Below are 24,851 nucleotides of genomic sequence, written 5' to 3' on the forward strand. Positions count from 1 at the left end.
ATCGGGGTTTAGTCACAATTAGCTGACAATACTTCAACACCATTTATCCTGGTCTGTGTGTTCAGCATCATGTCAGCTAACATGGTTGCTGACAAACATGTTCAGACATGGTAACATTTCATAGTATAGGCCAGACCCAAGCAGACAGAGTCAACTGGAAATGATATAGTAAAACTGTTTGGCCACGAGAGGCAATGTGCAGCTTGCAAAAGTTTAAAACAAAAAATAAAATAAAAAGAAAAGAGGTGCCTATGAAGTTGATTAGGCAGGATCACTTAACAGTTGGAAGCAGTCAAATTTATAGCTCATTAGAAGAAGAGAGTGCTTACCAATACTATATTCAGGTGATGTATCCTGCAGCATAACAGTAGCTTCCACATCTGGTAAAGTATTTGGACTACCATTTCCATGGGATGTTTTACTCTCTAAAACATCAGCTATTCTATCTATCCCAGGCAGTATGGGGGAAACTGAATGAGTAAGGTTATATTTGTGCTTCACATCATTTGAATCAGATATGGTGTCTACCTTCTTTAATGTGGGAATAACCTCTTCTATTGCACTCTCTCTTTCTGTTGTTGTGTCTATCTTCTCTAAAATAGGAATAATCTTGTTAGTTCTTTTTTCATCCCAATAATCACTGTTAACTGGATCTTCTAAACAAGCATTCTCTTTTAACTGGTCAATAGGTAGGTTATTTGGTTTTGAATACAAATGCACTTCAATTGGCTTGGAGGATGGTGTATTTAGTTCATTTTCATACCATTTATGCAGTATATCTTGTAAACACCCAGCATTTAGAAATTGTTTTGCATCAGAGTTTATGTTACAAGATTTCTCATGGGGAGGCTCTTGGGATTCTTCTTGACAGTTTTGATCAAAATTTTTGTCAAAAGAACATTGTTTTACTTCTTCATTTACTTTTGAATTAACACTGAACCCCTGTATTGAGGCTGTTAATTTTTGAGGTAACATTTCACTTTTTTCAGGGAACGTATCTGTTTTTGATTCAGTTAGTGAGCTTCCTTTTACAGAATCATTACTTCTGCAGTTTATGTCCACAGTATTTAACTGAACGTGGTGAACCTCAGTATGCAAGCCGTTTAGAATCTTTTCTTGTCCTGAAATACTCTTTATTTTACTCAGCATTTCCACTTGTTTTCGACTACTTGGAGTCATTGTTTTTCTTGCTCTCAAAGGCTTGTGGATGATTGTATTTGAACTCTCCATCTTTCATGCCTTAAAATAAGAAAAACAAAAAACAATTTTAAAAAACAAGAATCAATCCTCTATCCAATGTCAACCTGAAGCCACTGGGAGACTTCTGGCAGTTCCAGCAGTAAGCACAATAGCCACCTCTACAGTACTGTTCATATTTGGTGCAAAGGAACTATCTCCCAGCTCTTTCAACATCTAAATGAAATGAGAAGCTAGATGAAAAGCAGCAGGCTATACTTAAACCCAGGTAAGTCCACAGTGTTGCTAGCAGGAAGAGAGAAGTGCTTTGAAGAATGTGACTCTCTGCAACATCCCCCATTATGAAGGCCATCTGCCCCCAGATTTTTAAATCAGTCCACAAGCTATGATTTCTTTTGTACTCTTCAATGCTAGTGGATGCCCAATCAGCTGCACTGGCAAAAAGTATATTTCCATCTGTAAGTGGTTGGGAATTTTTATCCCATCCTATTGGATGCAGCCACGGCCACTTTGATCCATACAGTCAGAACCTCCAGGCTTAAATACTCAGTGCATGCCCTGCAGCACAGACCTCTCTGAACAAGTTCCTATGCTTCAATCTCTTAACTGGCTGCCCACCGAATATAGTCTAGTTCAACGTCTCTGACCTGATATTCAAAGCCATCCACAAAATTGGCCTGACCTATCCAAAATATCACTTCTCCCTCCTTGACTATGGACCTCCCAGGACAGTTACATTTCCTTGAAGCAATGGAACTGTGAGCCTCGTGAGCTTGACACACAGAATTTCATGGGAATATGACCTTCCTAGATGATGGAATTCAATTCCACAGATTACAGCAACCACAGGTGTCATTTCATTTTATGAACAAAACAACTAATTTCTTATATTCACTTTCATTTAATAAGTTTTTCACTCTTTCCTTCATCATACTCGCTTGCACACAAATCTAAAAATCTTTTAAAATAACCACTTTTCTCCTATAATTGGAAAGGAAAAAAAGACTTATTTATATATTTAATATATACCTTGCTATCATATGCCACTCAATCTATAATGGTAGTATCACTTCAAACCCAGGTTTAAATCAATATCTTTAAACATTTTCAAAATCATAAATTATGTACTCTGCTTTCAGAATAAAAGTTTTTAGAAATTGATCCTAAGATCCTACTCATTTCTTTTATGATTGTTTGTTGGAAAAAAGGTCAGACCTCCCACAACAAATGTACACAAAGTCAGTAATTGACTTTTGTTATACAGAGCAGCTACAAAATCTGTCAGTCCCCACGTTAAAAGAAAAGCTCAATTTCCCTGTCCTATGCAACCAATAAGGCATTACCTGCCTCCAAACCCAGAAAGTCCTATGCCGATACCTACAGCCCATCGGATGAGATGCCTTATCACCAACATTCACTTTTCTGCTTTTATGTCACTGAAAACATGCTAGCCAAGTCTGCTGAAAATTAACAATTAGCTACTTAGACCACAGCTGAGATGATCTTGATCATAATATGGAGTGAAGTTTAGAGTCATACTGAGCCCAATTCCATTGTCCCTATTCTGTTGATCTACAGCAGACTGGGAAACACCCAGAGTTTTGGATTGATGAGATGTGCCAAACACTACTAGGAAAAGAATTAAGGCACTAGAGGTTTAGATCCATACACCAGTACAATAATTGTGGCTTGAGGAAAGAAGAAGAAAAAGAAAAAGAAAAAAAGCCTTCATCACTTCTGTGATGAAGAGACAATTTTTGGGACAAAAAACAATGCAGCCCTCTCACTGACAAATCTGCAAGTCTATTTAAGACCAAAGAGACACAGCCACTACTGGAGGTAGAGGACAGTGACACCAGTCATGATGTTGATCGCGTTATCAAAGATCAGTAATAGATTTTTTTTAAAAGATTTAAAATTACTTAGTAATTAAAGAGACCTCAGATAACTCAGCTTAATAGAGTTTAACAAACAATTGCCAGTCAGCAAATAACAAAAAGATAAAGATGTGTAGAACTGAGCATTCAGCCAATGACTGTTTGATTCTGATGCTGCCTGGTTATTATAAGCATATTAAGCTGTAAGTAAATACTAGAGTTGTTCAGTTTCATTCTCATTATTTCCTCTTTTTCCATACAGTCATCTCTTATTTTTGGTATATTTTATGGTTTTCGATTACATAATCAAACATCTGTTATTTACCCATGTCTTATGTCTTTTTGGCAGGTACATCATATTTTGCTAACTTAAGGATTGGTTACTTCTTGTGGTTACTATATCACTAGAAGCATTAACAATTCTTGCTAAGGTTCTATCCTTTTGGTAATTCTAACAAGCTAATATTTTTCTTCTTCTTAGCATAACTGCAGAGCATTATGGAGTCTGTCTAACAGACAACCTACAAGGCCTTCACATCAGGCTTATAGGCCAACAGTCTCAGCCTTGTAACTTTAAATTTATTTATGGTGACAATTAATTATGAGCAAAGAAGCTATAAGTAAGGCATCCATGACTAAATTTCTAACATTATTAAAGTCATATAAAGGTAGCAAATAAAGCATCATAGGGACAACAATTAAGAGGCGCAATCATGGGATAGGAACTATTTGCACAAAGTTGTTGGTTCAATTTAGATTACTGATCAACAAGACATCAAACACAATTGAACTTAGTTATCAGTCAGACAGACCAGCACAAACAGAAAGGTAAAAGTTAATATATCACCAACCTGGGGAAACAGGTTGCAGCTTCACTTCTGTTCCAGCTTTTTCCTCTCTCTAAGCAGGGTTTCTGTACCACCTTTTTTACAGTATTTTACTTGCCGCACTTACATTATCAATTCATACACTGTAAAATGTGAAGGTAATATTTCCTATTTGCCAGCAAGATGATTCATGTCTGCAGCATATTTCCATTTATACATGATACAAAGCTCATTTGTGAGTAATTTTTCATGAGCTCTCTTAGCATAACTACACAAAGCTTTCCGGAAGTCTGGTTCAGGTTTGGTACCTATCTTAGTTCCCTCAATTATGTTGTTTACTATAAATCAAACTTCTTATTTCTTCCTTGTGGTTTTGTTTACAGTTTCATAATTTGTTATTTAGGTAGCAGAACCAAAACACATTTTACCTAACAAGCACATTTCTTATTTGTTAGCACGTATGCAGCTAAAATCTACCTTATTTAGTCATAAATTTAAGTCAAGAAAGTGAGTCATGCCCTGGATATATTAGCATTTCTTCTATGGTCTATCTTACATAGCCTTTTGACATGATACGTCACATATTTCTTCTAGATTCTCCTCTTGACATGATCACAAAAGGTTTGAATATACGGCAACAAAGTTTTGTTTTGAATTATTATAATTTCTTGGAAAAAAATGAATTTTTAAAAAGTATTTAACTCACAGCATGGATGCTACCATTACTGTTAGTGCTATCATTCATTTTTCTGGACATTATGCATATTTAAAGTAGTAAAATATTACTCCCAGTCCTGACCCTTAACTATATTCTCTTTTGCAATTAATCTCCCATTTCTGTCAACCACTGAGAAAAGGGGCTGTTATTAGCATTAATGTGAGGGCAGAAGAAACTTCTTAAGAGCAATAGGGGCTTCAGTTGCCTAGGAACTAATAAAACTAATCACTGTCTCAAATCAATCCCCACTGGCAGACACGATCAGAAATGGTATTTAACAGACTATAGTACTTATTTAATCTTTCCCCAATCATCTGCTGGCCAGGGGCAAATTTCTCTAAAACCCAAGTGCTGTTTGACAAGCAAGTTTTCCAGATGGCTCTTCCTTTCCTATTTGTCACTTGGAAATGAACTGTCTAATCCCACTATCACCACCACTCCCATAACCGCATTGGTCGTTGGGTCACCATAATTGATGAGCAAGCAACCAATGGTCTCCACCCCGACAATTGTGTCAGTGCTTGAGCCTCCGTAAAGTGTCCATTCCTGTCCACTCTTATGTTGTCAATCCATCTCTTCTTCCGGCTACCTCTTCTTCTCATCCCATGTGCTGTCCCTTGAAGGATAATCTTGGATAGGCCAGATGATCTTGTTACAAGGCCATAGCACTTCAACTTGCACTTCTTCCCAGTCATCAGGTGGTCTTCTGTAACATCGTCACGCAACGTGCTGGGTTATATGACATCTTCATCAGTGACGTGGTCTAAGTAGGCGATGCCCAGGACTTTATGGAAGTATTTCATCTCTACTACCTGTATTTTCTATTCAAGGTCTGCCATAAGGGTCCACGTCTCGCACGCATATAGAAAAAGAAATGACCAATGCGTGCAGCAGTTTCAGTATGGATTCCAGGGAGATGTTCTTGTTCCTCTAAATTGGCTTTAGTTTTGCCACTGTTGCAGTTCTTGCCAGAAATTCAGCCTTTGATCCTTCATCAGTGATGACTGCCCCCAAATACTTGAACTGTTTCATTGTCTCCAGCTCTTGTCCATTGACAGTGATATATGAGCTGATCCGGTCATGTTTGTTTGTCATCAACTTGGTTTTCTCTGCACTGACTTCCATGCCATATTTTGGGGAGGTTTCATCCAATTGTTTCACAAGGTTGGCAAGTTCATCTTCACTACCTGCCAGGCCATCAATGTCATCAGCAAACCGAAGATTTGAAATTGTTTGCCCCCCAGTGCTGACGGTGCAAATGTGATCTTCTGGGGCATTATGCATTCCAAGTAGATGTTCAACAGTATGGCAGTGGAAAGAAGGCAGCCTTGCCGGACTCCAACAGTCGCGTGAAACCACTCTCCTCTTGTGCGATTAATGAGAGCTGCACTGCTGGCCTTGGCATACAGTTGTTTAAATAGTAAGAAGAAGCTTATGACCAACATTGTACTTCTTCATGGTTGCCCAGAGAGCTTCGTGCCATACTCTGTCAAATGCCGTCTTGAAGTCAAACAAAGACGTGGTAGATGTCCTGCTGGTGTTGTAAGTACTTCTCACATAGAACACGAAGACTGAAAATCTGTTCTGTGATACTTCTTCCAGCACGAAAGCCAGCCTGTTCTTCAGTGATGATATTCTCCGCTTTTGGCTTCAATCTGTCCAATATGACTTTCAACATCACTTTGCTGGGATGGCCAATTAAGCTTATGGTCCGGTAATTTTGACACAACTGCAGGTTGCCTTTCTTTGGCAGAGTGATGACTAGCGACTGTGTCCACGTGGAGGGCCACTCACCGGTTTGCCAGATCTTGGGGAGTACATCTATTACTATTTCTCCTCTGAATTTCATCAGTTCGGATGGGATGTTGTCAAAACCTGTAGCCTTTCCGTTCTTGAGTGATTTCACAGCTGTCTCCACTTCTTCATGCAGTACTGGAAAGTTCTCCTCCTCAGTTGAATTTGGGCTGTCTAGGACACTAGGATCTCTATTTGTCTGATGGTTGTATAGATCAGAACAGCAATTTGTCCACCTATTGATGACGTCCCTTTCTTCTGTGAGACTGCTCCCTTCCTTGTCTTGAATTGCGTTAGTTTTGGTCCATCTCTCCGTCACCAGATCTTTAGTAAATGAGCCTTCCACATTGTAATTTTTATTATTGAGACACTCTTCAATTTTAGAGCATTGTTTTTCGATCCATATCTCTTTGGCCAGCTTCATTCCTTTCTTGATCTTTCTGCCAATTGCTCTGTATTTATCAGCTCCCTCCATGCTGTTCTTATCTCTCGAGTGCTCTTCTTATGTCACACATTTGTAGTATTTCATTTGTGACCCAAGGTTTTGTCTTCTTATGGTGTTTCCCAAGGATATCTATTGCTGCCTCACTCATTACAGCGTTGAAACTGTTGGTCATTGTTTCTATGTCTTCCTCTAGAGCAAGCAGTGGAGCAAATTTTCTGCCAATCATTGCTTGGAATGACTCCGCAATGCTGCGGTCTCTAAGTCTTTCTAAGAGAAACTTGATTCTGGTGAACTTTGACCTGACGATTTTCCTTAGACGTAGCCAAAAGTTTAGCTTTACAAGGTCGTGATCATTTCCAATATCAGCACCAGGGAAGCTCCTTGTTTTGCACCATGATGTAAGCCAATCCGACTGTGATGTAAACCATCAGGTGCTTTGTCTGGATCCACTTTGATTGTCTGGATGCTTTATGTGCTCCTAATGTGTTTGTAAGAATCAGATTGTTATAGCTGGCAAACTCCAAAAGTCTCAGTCCTTTCTCATTGGTTACTGCATTACAGAAAGGGCCACAATAATCTCACCAATCTGCCTGTGCATCAGTACCCACTTTTGTTGTACCAATAAAATAAAAACCAGCAGGATCTTATTAAAGGGAAAAAAGGCAAAATACCACATTTATTGTGAATACAGAAAGAATCATAGTAAGCAGTTAGTTATAGTTGTAACATTCCATTCAATCTCATATTTAGTCACACATTCATTCATACAAACATACACACACACACAGGTTCTGCAAGGTTGTTATCATAGTTACCAGCCTTAGAGTTGCTCATGCCAAGCCACTGGCCAGGTGGCCTGGACATGAGGAGGGAGCAGGGCCTTGTCAGATGCTCATCTGATGCTCCTGGAAGTTGGTTTCCAGAATCAGACCCCAAAGTTCTCACTTTTTAGAGTCTATTTTTATAGGAATTTCTTCCTATGCCAGTCTATGGTAATTGCTTCATCATGCTGTTGCTGAATCAATCAGCAGATAGCACATTCCTGACGGCTCCAAGATGTTATCTTGTTCTTTGGTTCTCCCATTCTTGAGGCTGTTGGGTGGATTCCAGTCTGCCCTCCGGGGGGTCCTCTGGTTATTTCCACTTGACGCCTTCTTCAGCCGATGGACACTGGATTCTTAGGCTGGCACCTCCCTGATCATTCAGTTATTATCCACACCAAGCATCCATCCACATACATCCTCTATCTCTATTTTAATCACAATTGTTAATACAACAAAAGGGTGGGGAGTCTCTGGGTGCTGTTTCTGTTGTTAGAGTATTGCTTTGAGTCTCTCTCTCTGTGAATTGCTTTGAGAATAGACTCTGTCTTAGAATGTACTAACACAATTAGCAGCTTGCAAGTTTCACACATAGAGGGAGAGAAACAGTACCAAAAACCAAGAGACCTCTTAATTAGTAATACCCTGGAATTTAAACTCTGGGGAATCAAACTCATTTGTGATTTTAATACAGAACTTCTTTAATATGATCCAACACTTTAGCATTCTAATCTCCCTGTACAATCAGGATATCTTTCTTGTGTACCTTATCGATGTCTTGAAGCGGATTGTAAAAATCTTCAGTTTGCTTACTGTCATAGTCTGTTGTAGGGGCGTAGACTTGTACCACTGTGATACTGAACTGTACTGCCTTTAGACAGATGGAAATAAGCCTGCTGGATATTGGGTGGCATTCTAATACTGAATCCTTAATATCTTTATGCACAAGAAATCCTACGCCGTTGGCATGTTTGTCCTCTCCACTGTAATAGAGTACATGGCCTTCTTCTGTTAATGCCTCTCCAAAGTTCTTCCATCTGACTTCAGAGATTCCTAGGAGGTGCCAGGTGTATTGTTCCATTTCGTCCATGAGTTCTTTCAACCTTCTTATTTGTCTCAATATCCTTACATTCCATGTGACTATGGTAATGTTATCTCTTCCACGGATCCTCTTTGTTGGGGTTACACCAGTAATATATTTGTTGTGTCCGCCCTGATAGGAGACAGTTGGCACAGTCATTATAAACCTGGGCTGTGACCAATCCAGTATGGACATGGTTGACTTGCATTAGACACTGGTGTAAATCACGATAGACTGTTTAAAATGGCCAGGTCCAAACTTATCCAGGCAGCTATGTTCTTGATTATAAATATGATCCTGAAACAGACACCAAGGGTGCTATTATTGCTGAGGAAATATCTATAGCCGGCCGCAGCCCCATCCATGGCTTGGCCCCCATCCATGGTTTAGCCTTCCCCAGACAGCAACAGCTTCTGCTCCGGGGAGGAGGGGCAGCCCTTTCCCCTATCTACTCCCCAGTTTTTGCTTTTTCAAATGCAGTCTTTCTGTGTAGACTTCCTGTCATGTCTAAAATTGCAGTTTGCACAGTTTCCTGTCTGAACCACAAACACCAGCCGAAGTCGTCGCTGATATGAGGGGCTTGCTTAAAGCTATATTACTAATTGTATTCATGCTTATGAATATGCAATCAATATGTAAGGAATGAGTGAGATAGTATGAGTGTAAGAAACCAAATCACAAGGCTTGAACCGAAATATTACCGTGTAAGGATGATCAAGGTGTACATGGGGCTGTATATAAACCTACTGCAGTAGCGGCCAGAGAGAGATGTCATCCATGACAGCAAAAACTCAGGACCGGACCAGAACCAGTAGAGTCCTCCTGCAGACACGAAGGGGTTTCGGGGACTCTTGTCGCCTAGCGGTTTGATCTCTGGGAAGCTGGAACCTGGCCAGTCTCAGTCACCTAAGATTGAAAGCAACGTCCGCATCTACAGCCTGTCACCAGTATGCATGGAATGTGTGTGTGAGTATAATTGTGCAAATAAGGAAAGCAAGCAATAAATCAGCCCTCAGCACTGCTTTAATTCAACCTTTGTCTGTGGTTATTTCTTTGCCTGATTCCAGGGAGCAGGCAACAATATCTGCCTAAACTGTGTAGCCATTCAGAACATCGTGGTTTTGAGGTTTCATCTGCAGTATACAGTGTGTGTCAAGAGTAAGTGGACAAAAGATAAACATTAGCAAATGGAAAACGAATGTAAGAATTTAAAAGCTTGTTCAGCCCTTTCAGTTATCATGTTACCTGTCCTTGGGACTAGCCAAGAAATGAGCCCCCACAAATGAGCCCCCACAAGAAATGAGCAGCACAGAGGTTTGTTTATTGGCGTGAGCTGAGCTTGTCTAATACAGCTATACTCACACACACACACATCACATTCATGCTAACGGGCTGCAGATGCGGGCATAGGTGGATTTCGATTTCACAGGTTCTGAAGGCTGACCAGGCTACAGCTGCCCAGAGACCGGCTGCGAGGCGACGAGAGTCCCCGAAGTCCCTTCGGATCCACGGGAGGGTTCTACTGCTTCCGGTCCGGTCCTGAGTTTAGCGTGCTGTTACATTTCCTTGTTGGTATCCTTGACCTGGCCACCTGACTCGAGATGTATACCGTCACCAAGATAATACCATGGTTCCATAAAAGGCGATATTTGCCTCTTTGTTTTGCCATTTGCTGTTACTCATACTCTCTCACTCATTCCTTACACTAATTGATTACATATTCATAAGCATGAATACAATCGATTATATAGAGCAATGCAGCTTTAAGCAAGCATCTAACATCATTTGGGACTTACTGCTGCTTGTGACTTTGTAACGGCATAACAGGAAACTATGCAGACCGCATTTGAAAGAGCAAAGGGGTGGCAGGGAGGGAGGGCACGTCTGGCTACAATTAGAGGATGGAGAGTTTCTTATCTACTAATGTGGTTTCTTCAAGACCCTTTAATTCTACAAGCATGAAGTCCCCTCACCAGCAGTGGAAGACATGTTTAAAAATAAAGGCTTTTTAAATGCTACTCCAGGGGACTAGTTATCAATAATCCCTGACTGGAACTTCACAAGAAATAGCAATGTAACCCTTCTGCCAATTGTCATTAGCAGGAATAAGGTTCATGTGCTATCTAGGAGCTAAGTTTTAAATAAAACAAAACACTTGGCTTGAGCCCCAACCTAAAAACCTTATTCTTTCCCAGGCATTAGAAACTTAAATTTAACCCCATCACCTTTGCAGCTATTTCTTCCTGCTCACAAGGACTCATGAGTCCCTCGGAATAAAAAAACACAAACTATTTTTTTCAAAACAAAAATATTAACATTTAAATAATTAGCCTATTTCATGCTAAAAGCCTTATCTTGAAAGTTGAACTGTTGTAGCGTTTGTTCTTTTAATGTGCAGAATATGTCAAAAATCTGTCAAAAAATGTGGTGTTCTGTTGAGGCTTGCCAAATATGAACTGTGTGCTAGTTACAGTTACCACAAATGTGTCTACAGTCTACTGATATCTGAAATGTTACGTACAAACCTAGATAAGAAAAGATGCGTAAGGGTAATATAAATATGAGCAAAACTGAGCTCAGAAATGGAACAGAGTGAAGATATAATCACTGCAAGATTGTTCTCCAGATGGGTAATTTATTAATTTTCCTAATCTAACTTTCATTAATAAACTAATTAATTCTGGTTATCTGACATCTTATCAATAACCAAAACCTTCAGCAACTTAAAATTAGCAAAACCCAAATAGTATATGAAGGGGTATCATTGACCTTACAATCCAGGTTATTAGTTGCCTGGCTTATTGAGGCAGCTCTGGAGTTTCTAATAATACTGTTAAATCCAACAACTCACTACAGTCTTACCTTAGATCTTAGTTCCTCTGTGCTGCTCACACATTGGGCACGTTACCCAGGGTTTTCTTAACACGATACTATCGTATCTTATATTTTCCTATCTCCAGGTGGATTCAGGAAATAAATCAATGGGGACACAGCTCTTCTGTTTTATAAATGATTGGTACAAACAAGAGTGCTTTACCCAAAAATCTTTTTTTATTGATTTTTTTTTATTCAAAAATTTTATTAAAAAATCTTTTATTCAAAGCACACATCTAAAATAGCAATAGTCTAGAACCAGGGAGAAGATAGGTACGCACTCTATGTGGGCAGGGCCGGCAGCGGGCTGAGTGTGGCTGGCAGCTGGGACCCTGGCTGGCAGGAGCCAGCGGACAGAACCCCAGACCGGTAGTGGGCTGAGCTGCTCAGCCCGCTGCCAGTCTGGGGTTCTGACTTCTGGCCCCTTGCCAGCCAGGGTCCCAGCCACAGGCCCTGCCCAGTCTGCTGCCTGCCTAGGTGAACTGAACCACAGGCTGGCAGTGGGCTGAGCAGGCTGGTGGCGTAAGATCAGCATTTTAATTTAATTTTAAATGAAGCTTCTTAAACATTTTGAAAACCTTGTTTACTTTACATACGACAATAGTTTACACACACTTTATAGACTTATAGAGAGAGACCTTCTAAAAAACATTAAAATGTATTACTGGCAAGCGAAACCTTAAATTAAAGTGAATAAATGAAGACTCGGCACACCACTTCTGAAAGGTGGCTGACCACTGGTCTAGAGCAACCCAGATATAGTTACCCGAAGTCCGAGATGTTTTGAATGATCAGTGGCAGGTTTTTGGTGGCCAGCCTTCCTCCTAGCTGCTGGTGAGTTGGATGTCAGCCTCCTAGCTCATAGGAAAGCTCTCCGAACTTCTCCAAAATTATTCACTCTGACTAATCTTTTTATAGGTTGCTCAAAACAAAGCTAATAACTCACAGGAAAATTGTTATTTTGCAAGGGGTTACTACAAGCAACTCCTAATCATAAAATCAGCAAAAACTCATAATCGGGAACACCCAGATCCAAGATCAGCCATCCACACTTACACCCATTCTCATGATTCTTCCAATTTTACTTTCCATCCTCATCAGCAAAACTGCAGCTGCAGCTATTTCATATGCTTATATAAACCTCAAGTTATTTCTACCTACATGGTGTTCTCGCTTCCAGTTAGTGGTGGCTTGAGTGCACAAAACGTCTGTGGCATTGTCAAATCAATTTCTCTTGCAACAGGCAATCCAGTTCCTTCACTGATTATGGTCACTCACTAAGTATGGTATTGCTTCCCAGGTGATGCCAGCTCATTCAGTAGCTTCCGGGGTGGTCTTCTGCCAATTTTTTTTTTTTTGTTGGCCTTCCTTGCTTTCTTTTTCTTTCCTTTAGTGCCCAATTCAATGATTGCTTAGCATGTCTCCCATCTTCCATACAGTGCACGTGTCCTGAGCACCTGAGCCTGCTTTCTTTAATAATATTTTCTAACATGTCCTGCTTTGTCAGCTCCCTTACTCTCATGTTATCTTGTTGTCTTTCTAGGAAATATGTTGCCTCTTTCTCAGCCATCTGTGATCTCTTTTTTTGTTAGCCATGGCCATCAGCAAAGTGTCTACTCCGTACAGTAGCATGCTTGGGGATAATCTGCCCTTTAGTTTGGTGTGGAAACCTCTGTTTGACCAGATGATGTTCATCCTTCCAAAAGTGGTTTTTGCTTTTCTTAATCTTGTATGAATATCTTTATGGCAGCCACCTTCAAATGCCATCACACTCACAGAAAGTAGAGCTCTGCTATTTTTGTGATTTCTTTTTCATGCATGTACCCCTTTGCATCTCTTGTCCAGTTTCTTATCTTAATTGTGGTTTTCTCTGCATTTCCTATCAGTCCAATTTCTGCTACTTCCTGTTCTACCTCTGATGTAAGGGCAGTCATTTCATTCCATGTCACACTTGGTAAAGCAAAGCCTTCAGCCAAGTCAAGGTCATGTAACTCATCTCCACTAACCCACTTTATACCATCCACAATGACTTGTTCCCCACTTCATCACCAACTCTATTGCTAATACAAAGAGGATTGGTGATAACACACACCCTTGTCTAACTCTGGTCACAATGTCGAACCACTCACCTAGGCCTGTGCATCTACTTCCATCTTACTGTGCATCTACTTCCATCATATTAACTGCTTATTATGTTGATAAGCTTGTGCAGTATCCCATAGCTTCTAGCAAAATTCGACAGGGTTTCTCTGTGGACACTATCAAATGTTTTCTTAAAATTGAGGAAGTTGATTAAGATGGGTTTTTGCTAAGCAGAAGGTTTTCTTTGATGATCTGTTAAAGAGCGAATATGTATTCCAAACATGATCTCCTGCATGGAACCAAGCCTGTTCTTCTCGTAATATTCAATCCACTGCTTCTTGATTCTATTCAGCATAACAGTAGCCAATACTTTGCCAAGGATTGAGATAGCAGTACAATACCTTGCCAGTTCGTGCACTAAGATCACCTTTTTTTTGGCAATGTCACAATGATGCCATCTTTCCAGTGTTGTACCACTTGTTCTTTCACCCATATTTTGTTAGAGTTTTGTTAGCTACTCAATCAAAACTTCACCTTCTGCCTTTAGTATCTCTGCTTGAATTCTGTCAACCCCAGTAGCGTCTCCTTGTTTGAAGCCTTTGATGGGTGCTTTAATTTCATCAGGTGTTATTGGTTCCTCTTCTATTTCTAACTTAGACTTGGCATTTCCTTCAAACCTGTGCATGATCATTAACTCTGGACAGTTTAAAATGGAACCAAAATGTTCTTTCCAGAGTCCAGCTTGTTCTTCATGCATTTTCAGCATCTGCCTCAGAGCTTCTCATGGACATCACCTGCAATGGTCTGATTTTTCTGGCAAAGTCTGTCATTATTCTATAGAGCTGCTTGAAGTCTCCCCACTTCTGTGCTGCTTCCTCTGCCTCCGCAGCTTCTTGTGAAATCATTTTTATCTTGCCTACATCTCTTCTTTGTCTTTTTCTCCATATATTGCACCTGCCTCGAACAGTTCTGCCCGCACCTTGCAGGGTTACTTTTTCACCTTCAGTGCTGCCTGTTCATCGATCACTGCCTATGTTCCAGATGTAATCCAAGCATCTTTCTTCTGCACTCTGCACTCCACTACTACTTCTGCTGTCTCTATACAGTTTTCTTCCAGTTTGGCCCTCTGTTGTCCACACTTTTATCAGCCTGATCCTGTAAAACACTGGAACAGTTGCTAAGTGCAATCTGATCTGCATTTCTTTGACTCTGAACTTATCTACATCTATAACACTAAAATATAATGATCTGAGCCAACATTGCTGCTCTGATGACTGTGACACCCCCCAAAAAAGATTTCATCTCTTAGATATTCACCCATGTTCTATCTGGTTGACAGTTGCATTCACTGCTGATGTCCTTGTGAGACTGTAAAACCTCCTGCTGGAGGAAACTGCCTCTTATATTTAGAGTGTTTGTGCCACAGAGATTCATGAGTTGGTTACCATTATCAGTTCAGATGCCTTCCACTTCTGTGCCTATCACTCTTTCCCAATCAGCAGAGCTGTTGCCAATTTGTGCACTTAAGTCACCTATCATCAATTTGATGTCATGGTTAGGCATGTCATCCAATACATTCTATGAGCAGGTGCAGCAAGTATCCTTTTCAGTGTCATCTATTGTATGTGTTGGTGCATAGACAAGGATTGTTGTATATTTGAAAGGTCTTATTTGCAGCTGGCTGGTACTATTCGGTCGTTCAGTGGCTCCCAAGTCAACACGGTCTTCTTCACTGTAATGTTATGCAGAATAATTCCTATACCTATTTTGTGCATTCTTCCTCATCAATAATATTATAGCGCCACCAGACACCATCTTGCTACTCTCTCACCTTTTCATCTCACTGATGCAAAGTATCAGATGGTATTTTTTCAATTCTCATGTAACATGTGCCAGCTTTCCTATACTATACAAAGGACATGTATTCCCCACGTCCCTATTCTTGTTACAGACTTGGTCTTCAGGATTTGATGTCTCAAGTTCTCAGCTTTCATTGAGATCTGACTACTTGGCTTTTGAGCTCTATCTGCACCTACTCTCCTCAACTTTTGGTTTAAGTGAACTGTTTCTGGTGCAGTAAGGTTTTACATGAGTGTGTAGCTAACCCAGCTGCAGAACCCTCCTCTTATCTGGGCTTGGGTCTGTCATTGTTGCTAACAGTGGCAGCTCTTTACAAAGTAAAATACAAATCATCCCAATTCACAAAATACAGAATGGAATGTTATCAAAAGACTGGCAACAAAATAGTAGGTAAAAAACCTACAGTAGAATTTTATCTGTATATTATTAATATACACATTTATAAACTTGTCCCTTCATTTCTCTAATATTCAGTAGAAGTCTCTGAGAGGTCTCAAACAGTTTACTACCTTCAAAATAATGTGCTTAAATTTACTTGATTACAAACTATCAAAATTAAATTGTGCCATGATTACTTGTTCACAAAATTCAGTAATTTGGCAAACAAACATGCTTGTTTTCTAGGGTTTCCCAGTCAAAGTACATTAAGAAGATTTTCCTATGCCATTCTCTGAACCAGCCCTGACACTGAAAACACCAACAGAACTCAGATACACAACATACAAAGAACTGGGACTCCCGAAAGGCTGGTATTAATGAAGCACAATACAGAGGACTGGCTGGCCAAAACTGAAATCCTTGTCAAATCTGTAACAATGTAAAATGATATGTAAGAATGCCCAAAGGCTGCCTTTACAATATCATAGAGGTTGGGCATCCCTTTCTCAACACAAGTTGTGGAGAATGCACTTGAGGAACAAACTTCATTAGAAGTCTTTTTTAGTTCATGCAACATAGATTTTTAATGCAGTCTAATACTAAAAGACACAGAAGTCTTAGAAGCGGTCTATTCCTTGCATCCAACTTTGATGTTCCCCTCTGGTGTTATCCGGACCGGTGATCTGCTAGGTCACTCCAGTCCTTGACTCTGGGATCCAGCCTTATCCTGCTCTGCTGTAAGAACCCCCACTCCTGGGCTGTTCACACACAGCCTCTGGCATGTAAGCTGCTCCCAACTACTTGCAACTGAATGACACTAGCCAATATCTCTGGTCCCAAACACAGCCGTAGGCATCTCCATCATGCAGTGTCCAGTTATGCTCGCCAGATGCTGCAAACTTATATAAGTTTGTCAATTTAACAAAGAAATTGATATGTACCAGGCTTATTATCCCAAGGAGAGCCACTGATACATCTCAAACCAAACGCACCTCTTCAGGTAGAATAAACAAACGTATTAACTATAAAGACAGATTTTAAGTGATTATAAGTCAAAACATAAGCCAGATTTGGTCAAATGAAATAAAAGCAAAACTCATTCTAAGCTGATCTTAACACTGTCAATGCCCTTACAAACGTAGATGATTCTCACCACAGGCTGGCTGGCTGCTCTTCAGCCAGGCTCTCCTCTTTGATCAGTGCTTCAGTCGCTTGATGTGGTATCTGCAGGTGTAGGTGGAAGAGAGAGAAGAGCATGGCAAACATCTCTTCCTTTTATCATGTCCTTTCCTCCCCCTTGGCTTTGCCCCCTCCCCCCACCTTTCAGAGTCAGGTGAGTATTACCGAGTCTCTCCAAGCAAGGTTGAGCAATTCCCTTGGCATGGCCTCATGCAGGTGAGTCATTGCATTGTAGCTCCCTTGCTGGACAATGGCTGTTGATGGGTTGTTTGACACCCTGCCCGGGCGCTGGTTACTTTACTTGCTGTTGCCTCTGGGGCGCTAATATCTGGCTGAGTCCCCCAACTTACCGCATGTTTTAGTGACAACCATACTACACAATTCTCATTACTTCATATTTATTAATGATATATATGGATAGAGAAACTACTTTCAGCAGATCATAACCTTTCCCTGATACCTTACAAGGTATGCTTTATATGTAAAATCATGATTATATGAAAATGAGGAATATGGGGGTTACAGCACACTCCCCCAAGGTATAGAATGTCACACCAACCCTAAGAAAAACTGGGCAACTATCCTGTAATGCTTTACAGAAAGGAGAGGTAGCGTGTTTAGCAGATATGCATACAGAGCAGCAATAAGTAGGGCAATACATTCCAGATGTCCAACCAAAGAGGGCTAGGTGGAAAGTCAACTTGCCTATCTGGTTATGTAGGCAGAACTAGGAGCATCATTTACGCCTCAAAGTAAGTGTGATGACTGAGTTCCAAGCTAACAACCGCGTGACAGCCTAGGACATTTGCAAAGTAGACACGCAGTTTTCTAAAGTTAATGCATATTAACCACATGGGTTGCCACAAACTGTGTTAGGTGCCAACAAATTATTAACTGGTTACAAACCCCAAAGGAATGAGATGCTCAACTCCCACTTAATTTCAATGGGGTTTGGGCACCTAAAACCCAGCCAAAGAAATTGTATTGCATTATCCTGAAGACATTCTTTCACATTTTTCTGTCACAAAGTAATCACGTAAAAGGAATGTGGGGGAGAGGAAGGAAATATTATTCTATCTCATGCCATTTTAATTCATGACCTAGTATAAACAGGTTATACCATCTATAAGCAAATCTAGATCACTGCTAGAAAAACAGTCACTTTTCAACATATTAGACAGCAAGTTAAGTTTCAAGGAAGAATAAAGATCCAGAGATTCCAAGGATCACCTAGTCTGACCTTCTGTATAACACTGGCCAGAGAACTTTCCAAAAATAATTCTTAGAGCAGATTTTTTAGAAAAGCATCCAATATTGATTTAAAAAATGGTCAGCGATGGAGAATCAACCACCACTCTTGAAACTGTTCCAATGGTTAATTACGCTTGTTACCCTGAAAACGGATGTAGGGTACCCCCAGAATGTAACTAAATCTGTTCTCATTAATTATGGGTCTCCAGGGTGACTAAGGAAATACTTGGAAGACACAGATATAGCTTTCCGATAAATGACTGACACATGCAGTACTCTTTCCACAACAAGGCATCTTTTTATTGGTGCAAACAACAATCCCTGACACAACCACCACCAAAAAACAAATCCCTACAATAAATTAAAGAGCACCCCAAATAGCAACAACATACAGTGGAGATGATCCTAGGTAGCTGCACCTCACATCAGATAGCCGGTCCTTCACAGGTCACTGACAGCAGTTCTTATATGTTCTTTAAGTCTTATATATGTAAATTCCCCCCACAATTAACACAACTTCATTAATGCCCACCCACGCACACAGTACTATAACTATGACTATAACTTCGTCTAACAGACTTACTCCATTTGCTGACTATGCTGCATTGTCTCTCCTGTGCTCGCTCTCTCTGTCCATGCTACTGCACACTCACCAATTAGTGGTGAAGCTGAGCTGGCCATGTTCTGTGAGGGTAATCAGTCTCCACAGGTCATTGATGGCAGCAGTTCTTCTCTCTTCTCAGCTCTCTGCTCAACTCCTGTGACAGGACAAGACTCCCTCTGCTGCTGTTTTTCCGAGAGTGTTCTCTTCTTAACTGTCAGCTTTTAACTGACACACTGACCTTTATACCATTTCTCAATTCTATTTTTAGACACATCATCCTACTTGTTTACCTTATTGTGCTGTCAGTTCTATTTTTAGCCTGCCACTGTTATTTACCTCATAGTGGTATGATTTGCTGAATCACTGGTTATTTCACACCTTTTTCCTCACCAATTTGGTTTTCCTGACAATTCTACATTTAGTGCTCTGTGACTTGCAGCTTCCATCTATTGATGGAATGACTCTTGCTTATTTAAAATGGAAACCAGGGATCTAGGGATTTTAAAATGGAGTCTCTGGTATCACCCTCACTGTCAATAATTTATTTATGATTTCCCGTCTTAATTTGTCTAGCTTCGACTTCCAACCGTTGGATCATGATATAAGAATAGAAAAACTGAAGGTGTCTATGACTCATCTAGGGGGTGCTGTATTTTCTCCTGGCTTTTTCATATCAATTCAGCAGGTCACACACACACACAAACATCTAAAGAGAACGTTCCTCCTTGAAGGGGAATAAGAGTCAGATAATGTAGCTTCTATTTCCAAGTCTGACAATTACTTGCTACTTAGACTTGGAAGTCTGTATTAGTGACTTAACCTAATGTGGCCATGTTGGAATTATTAATATTTGAAATTAGGGCTGTTAAGCGATTAAAAAAATTAAACATGATTAATCGCACTGTTAATAATAGAATACCATTTATTTAAATATTTTTGGATGTTTTCTACATTTTCAAATATATTGATTTCAATTACAACATAGAATACAAAGTGTACAGTGCTCACTTTTTATTTATTTATTACAAGTGTTTGCACTGTAAAAAACAAAAGAAATAGCCATGTTAGTCTGTATCAGCAAAAACAGCAAGGAGTCCTTGTGGCACCTTAGAGTCTAACTAATTTATTTGGGCATAAGCGTTTGTGGGCTAAAACCCACTTTATCAGATGCATGGAGTAGAAAATACAGTAGGCAGGTATAAATACACAGCACATGAAAAGATGGGAGTTGCCTTACCAACTGGAGGTGGGGGGGAGGGGGGGCAGATCAGTGCTAACAAGCCAATTCAATTAAGGTGGAAGTGGCCTATTCACAACAGTTGACAAGAAGGGGTGATACCAAGGGGTGGGGGGAAATCACTTTTGTAATGCTAATGGGCCAATATAATCAAGGTGGCCTATTTCAAACAGTTGACAAGAAGGTGTGAATACCAGCAGAGGGAAATTAGTTTTTGTAGTGACCCATCCACTCCCAGTCTTTATTCAGGCCTAATTTGATGGTGTCCAGTTTGCAAATTAATTCCAGTTCCGCAGTTTTTCATTAGAGTCTGTTTTTGAAGGTTTTTTTGTTGGAGAATTGCCACTTTTAAGTCTGTTACTGAGTATCCAGGGAGATTGAAGTGTTCTCCTACTGGTTTTTGAATGTTATAATTCTTGATGTCTGATTTGTGTCCATTTATTCTTTTGCACAGAGACTGTCTGGTTTGGCCAATGTACATGGTAGGGGGCATTGTTGGCACATGATGGCATATATCACATTGGTAGATGTGTAGGTGAATGAGTCCCTGATGGTGTGGCTGATGTAATGTGGTTATGTCCTTCTTGTCAACTGTTGTGAATAGGCCACTTCCACCTTAATTGAATTGGCTCGTTAGCACTGATCCCCCACTTGGTAAGGCAACTCCCATTTTTTCATGTGCTGTGTATTTATACCTGCTTCCTGTATTTTCCACTCCATGCATCTGAAAAAGAAATAGTATTTTTCAATTCACATCAGTACTGTAATGCAATCTCTTTATCATGAAAGTTGAACTTACAAATATAGAATTATGTACAAAAATACTGCATTCAAAAATAAAATATAAAATTTTAGAGTTTGCAAGTCCACTGAGTCCTAACTCCTTGTTCAGCCAATCACTCAAATAAAAAAGTTTGTTTACATGTGCAGGAGATAATGCTGCCCCCTTCTTGTTTACAATGTCCTCTGAAAGTGAGAACAGGTGTTCTCACGGCACTGTTGCAGCCAGCATCGCAAGATATTTACGTGCCAGATGAGCATGCTTCAACTACCATTCCAGGGGACTTGCGGCCATGTTGATGATGGGCTCTGCTCGAAAACCATCCAAAGCAGTGCGGACCGACGCATGTTCATTTTCCTTATCTGAGTCAGATGCTACCAGCAGAAGGTTGATTTTCTTTTTTGGTCGTTCGGGTTCTGTAGTTTCTGTATCGGAGTGTTGCTCTTTTAAGATTTCTGAAAGCATGCTCCCTACCTTATCCCTCTCAGATTTTGGAAGGCACGTCAGATTCTTAAATCTTGGGTTGAGTGCTGTAGCTATCTTTAGAAATCTCACATTGGTACCTTCTTTGCGTTTTGTGAACTCTGCAGTGAAAGTGTTCTTAAAATAAACAACATGTGCTGGGTCATCATCCGAGACGGCTATAACATGAAATATGTGTCAGATTGTGAGTAAAAGAGAGCAGGTGACATACAATTCTCCCCCAAGGAGTTCAGTCACAAATTTAATAAACACACTATGTTTTTTTTTTAACCAGGGCTTTGGAGTGGAGCCCGCAGAGCAGCTCTGGAACAGCGGAGCTGAAGGTTTTTGCCTTGAGCTGGAGTGGAGCTGAAGTACAGCTCCAAAGCCCTGTTTTTAACGAGCATCATCAGCATGGAAACACGTCCTCTGGAATGGTGGCCGAAGCATGAAAGGGCATACGAATGTTTAGCATATCTAGCATGCAAATATCTTGCAATTCTGGCTACATAAGTGCCATGCAAATGCCTGTTCTCTTTCTGGTGATGTTCTAAATAAGAATCAGACAGCATTATCTTTTGTAAATGTAAACCAACTTGTTTGTCTTCATGACTGGCTGAACAAGAAATAGGACTGAGTGGACTTGTAGGCTCTGAAGTTTTACAGTGTTGTGTTTTTGAGTGCAGTTATGTAACAACAAAAAAATCTACATTTGTAAGTCGCACTTTCAGGACAAAGATTGCACTACAGTACTTGTATGAGATTAACTGAAAAGTGCTATTTCTTCTGTTTATCATTTTTACAGTGCAAATATTTGTAAACAAAATATACACTTTGATTTCAAATACAACACAAAATACAAGATATATATGAAAATGTAGAAAAACATCCAAAATATTTAATAAATTTCAATTGGTAGTCTCTTGTTTAACAGTGCTATTAAAACTGCAATTAATCGTGATTAATTTTTTTAGTTAATCGCGTGAATTAACTGCAATTAATCAACAGCCCTATTTGAAATTGATATTAATATGGAAAACCACCAAAAACTAATTTAGCCATAAATTCCTCTGTTAAATCCAATTGCTCTAAACATGCCCCAAAAGCCTAAATAATAAGCAATTTACTATATCCAAACAATAATAAAACATTGATAAGAATTTGATCAAGATACTTACAAACAGCCTAAACCCAGGGCTGCTTAGATGCATATTGGTTGGCTCCCAAGCGGTCAGGTAGGTATTAGCAATGAACCCTTTAAGAATTTACTTTTTATACCCTTTAACAAATGATATCATTGCCAATTACTGGCTTCAGCTAAAAACCAGTGTGAGACAATTAACCTTTATTTCTAATCTTAATCCAGATAAGATTTACAACCTCCTTTCTTCCCAAGGCCTTTCCTCCCTATCTCTTCCCCACCTTCTTGCTGGCCAAAAGAACAGTAAGAAGGTTTGTGCTTGTTTCTTTTCCAGACAGTTTTTATTTGTCTTGTTACTGCAGCTCTTTAGTTTACTAGTTACTTTTGAACCAACATCCTTCCCGCACTGCAAGTAATACTACTTATTATTCTCTCAGCTTTCTTTTACTTGCTGATTGGGGCCTTTTCCTTACAAGCCATAAACAATACGCAGATATTATTTTCTAGTCCCCCAGCATCTGGCTCCCCTACTGAGCTCCCCACACTCAGACCCCGCTGCTGAGCTCTATTCCTCCCACACTCAGACCCCCCAGTGGAGTCCCAGCCACCTTCACCTGGACCCCCTGCAGAGTCCTATTACCACTGCACCCAGACCCCCCCACCCTCAACAAGCCCCTGTGCATCCACATCCCTCCCCGGCACTGCCCCACACAGAACCCTCTCAACCCACACCTGGATTCCCCCCACACTACGATCCTGCCTTGCTGAGTCTGCCTGCCTGCCCACACCTGGTGCACCTGGCACAGAGGGGCAGGGCTCTGGGGTGTTTCTGGAACAGGCCCAGTCCTTGCACTGTGTCAGGGATGGGTGCAGCCTTACTGCTGAATCCATGACCTGGGGGTTGGGGGAGCTGCACAGTGATCTACCACCTCTATGCTCTACATGTCATGCTGAAGCTTCCATATTTACTTGACAAATAAAATTTGCAGAATTTTAAAATTTTCTGCACAGAATTTTTAATTTTTTTGGCACAGAATGCCCTCAGTAGTAATGAGTATGTAAAAAATTTAAAACCAAAAGATAGACGGTTCCTTTTAAAATAGTACCTTAGGCCTTGAAACAATGAAGTGTTTGAGGCCACCATTAAGATTTTGCATTAGAGAGCAAGTTGTCTTCACTGATGTAATAAAAATCGGTAACTTGTGAAACTGAAATTGAAAACTGAACACTAGAAAAGTACTTATCAGATGCAGAGTAATCAAATCCCAGGATCTTATACTTTTTTTCCCACGAAAAAGGATTTAAAAAAAAGAAGACTCCCAGCCAAAAAAATTTTAAAATGGGGTTTTTTACTTATTATTCTGTATGTATCACCTCAAACTGTATCAATACAGTGTGACAAATTAAACTATCTGAATTTTAATTTTTATGTTCTCTTTTGTCACATTTATCTCATTTCTGAAAAATAAAAGTTTAAACACTTGTCAAAATGAAATCTTTGCTTTAACTCTTAAGATCACTGCCACCTTAATAGTTATAATCAATTTCTATCAATATGAATAGATTTGTTCGGCAGTTAGAATTCATGGAATTTATGTTACTAACTTGTAGGAATATATGCTCTATTAATAAAAAAATCCTAAAGGAACCTAAAGGCTCTACAAATGGTATACCAGAGGTTCTCAACTGTGGATAATGGACCACATTGCAGCTCTCATTGCATATGCTGTCTTCCTTCATTCCTGCTTCCAAACTGAACTGATACAAGCAAAAATGCCTTAAAAACTTAACCTTTCCATGTAAGCAATTAAAATACTTGTCACAGAAATGTGGTGTAATCTTAAGTAGGAAGAGAGGTGGTCCTCCACAATCTATGTATTAAAATGCAAGCTACATTATGAAAAAGTTTGATAATTGCTCTATACAAAGTGCACTGAATTGTAGTCACATGGAGAGGTGGAAGTTAGCCATCTGGTACATCTTGGGGAGGGGAAATTTTGTCTGAAGACAACAAGGCACACCAGTCCTCTTATAAAAAGCATTGTTGGATGTTTAACATCTATATCAATCAATGATTCTCTCAATTCAATGGGACTCTGGCATTAGACAATGATCTAAGATGCACACAGGAGTACAGGAGAGTTTCCAGGCCACAGAACTATTTGAATGTGATCTGCAAAGTATTAAAAATATAAGATAGGGCTTGTATCTTACTTGTTTGCTTATGATCTAACAAGAACGA

At 39.9% G+C, this 24,851-nt stretch overlaps 1 protein-coding gene across 13 annotated transcripts in view; it reads right to left on the reverse strand.

Moving 5' to 3' along the window:
• Window positions 1-24,851, reverse strand: part of ATF7IP2 (activating transcription factor 7 interacting protein 2) — a 66,230-nt gene that overhangs the window by 27,065 nt on the left and 14,314 nt on the right. For 10 of the 13 annotated variants that reach the window (XM_075132785.1, XM_075132780.1, XM_048866645.2 and 7 more), the window contains exon 2: window positions 330-1,239. In XM_075132785.1, coding sequence (XP_074988886.1) covers window positions 330-1,230 — 901 coding nt within the window. In that variant the 5' untranslated portion in view covers window positions 1,231-1,239. Of the gene's footprint in view, window positions 1-329; window positions 1,240-8,445; window positions 9,124-17,107; window positions 17,179-19,037; window positions 19,820-24,851 lie in introns of those variants that run through there. The other 3 variants (XM_075132781.1, XM_075132783.1, XM_075132784.1) reach the window with 3 other exon arrangements.

Source organism: Caretta caretta, chromosome 10 (assembly GCF_965140235.1).
Source record: "Caretta caretta isolate rCarCar2 chromosome 10, rCarCar1.hap1, whole genome shotgun sequence".
Taxonomy (NCBI): domain Eukaryota; kingdom Metazoa; phylum Chordata; order Testudines; family Cheloniidae; genus Caretta; species Caretta caretta.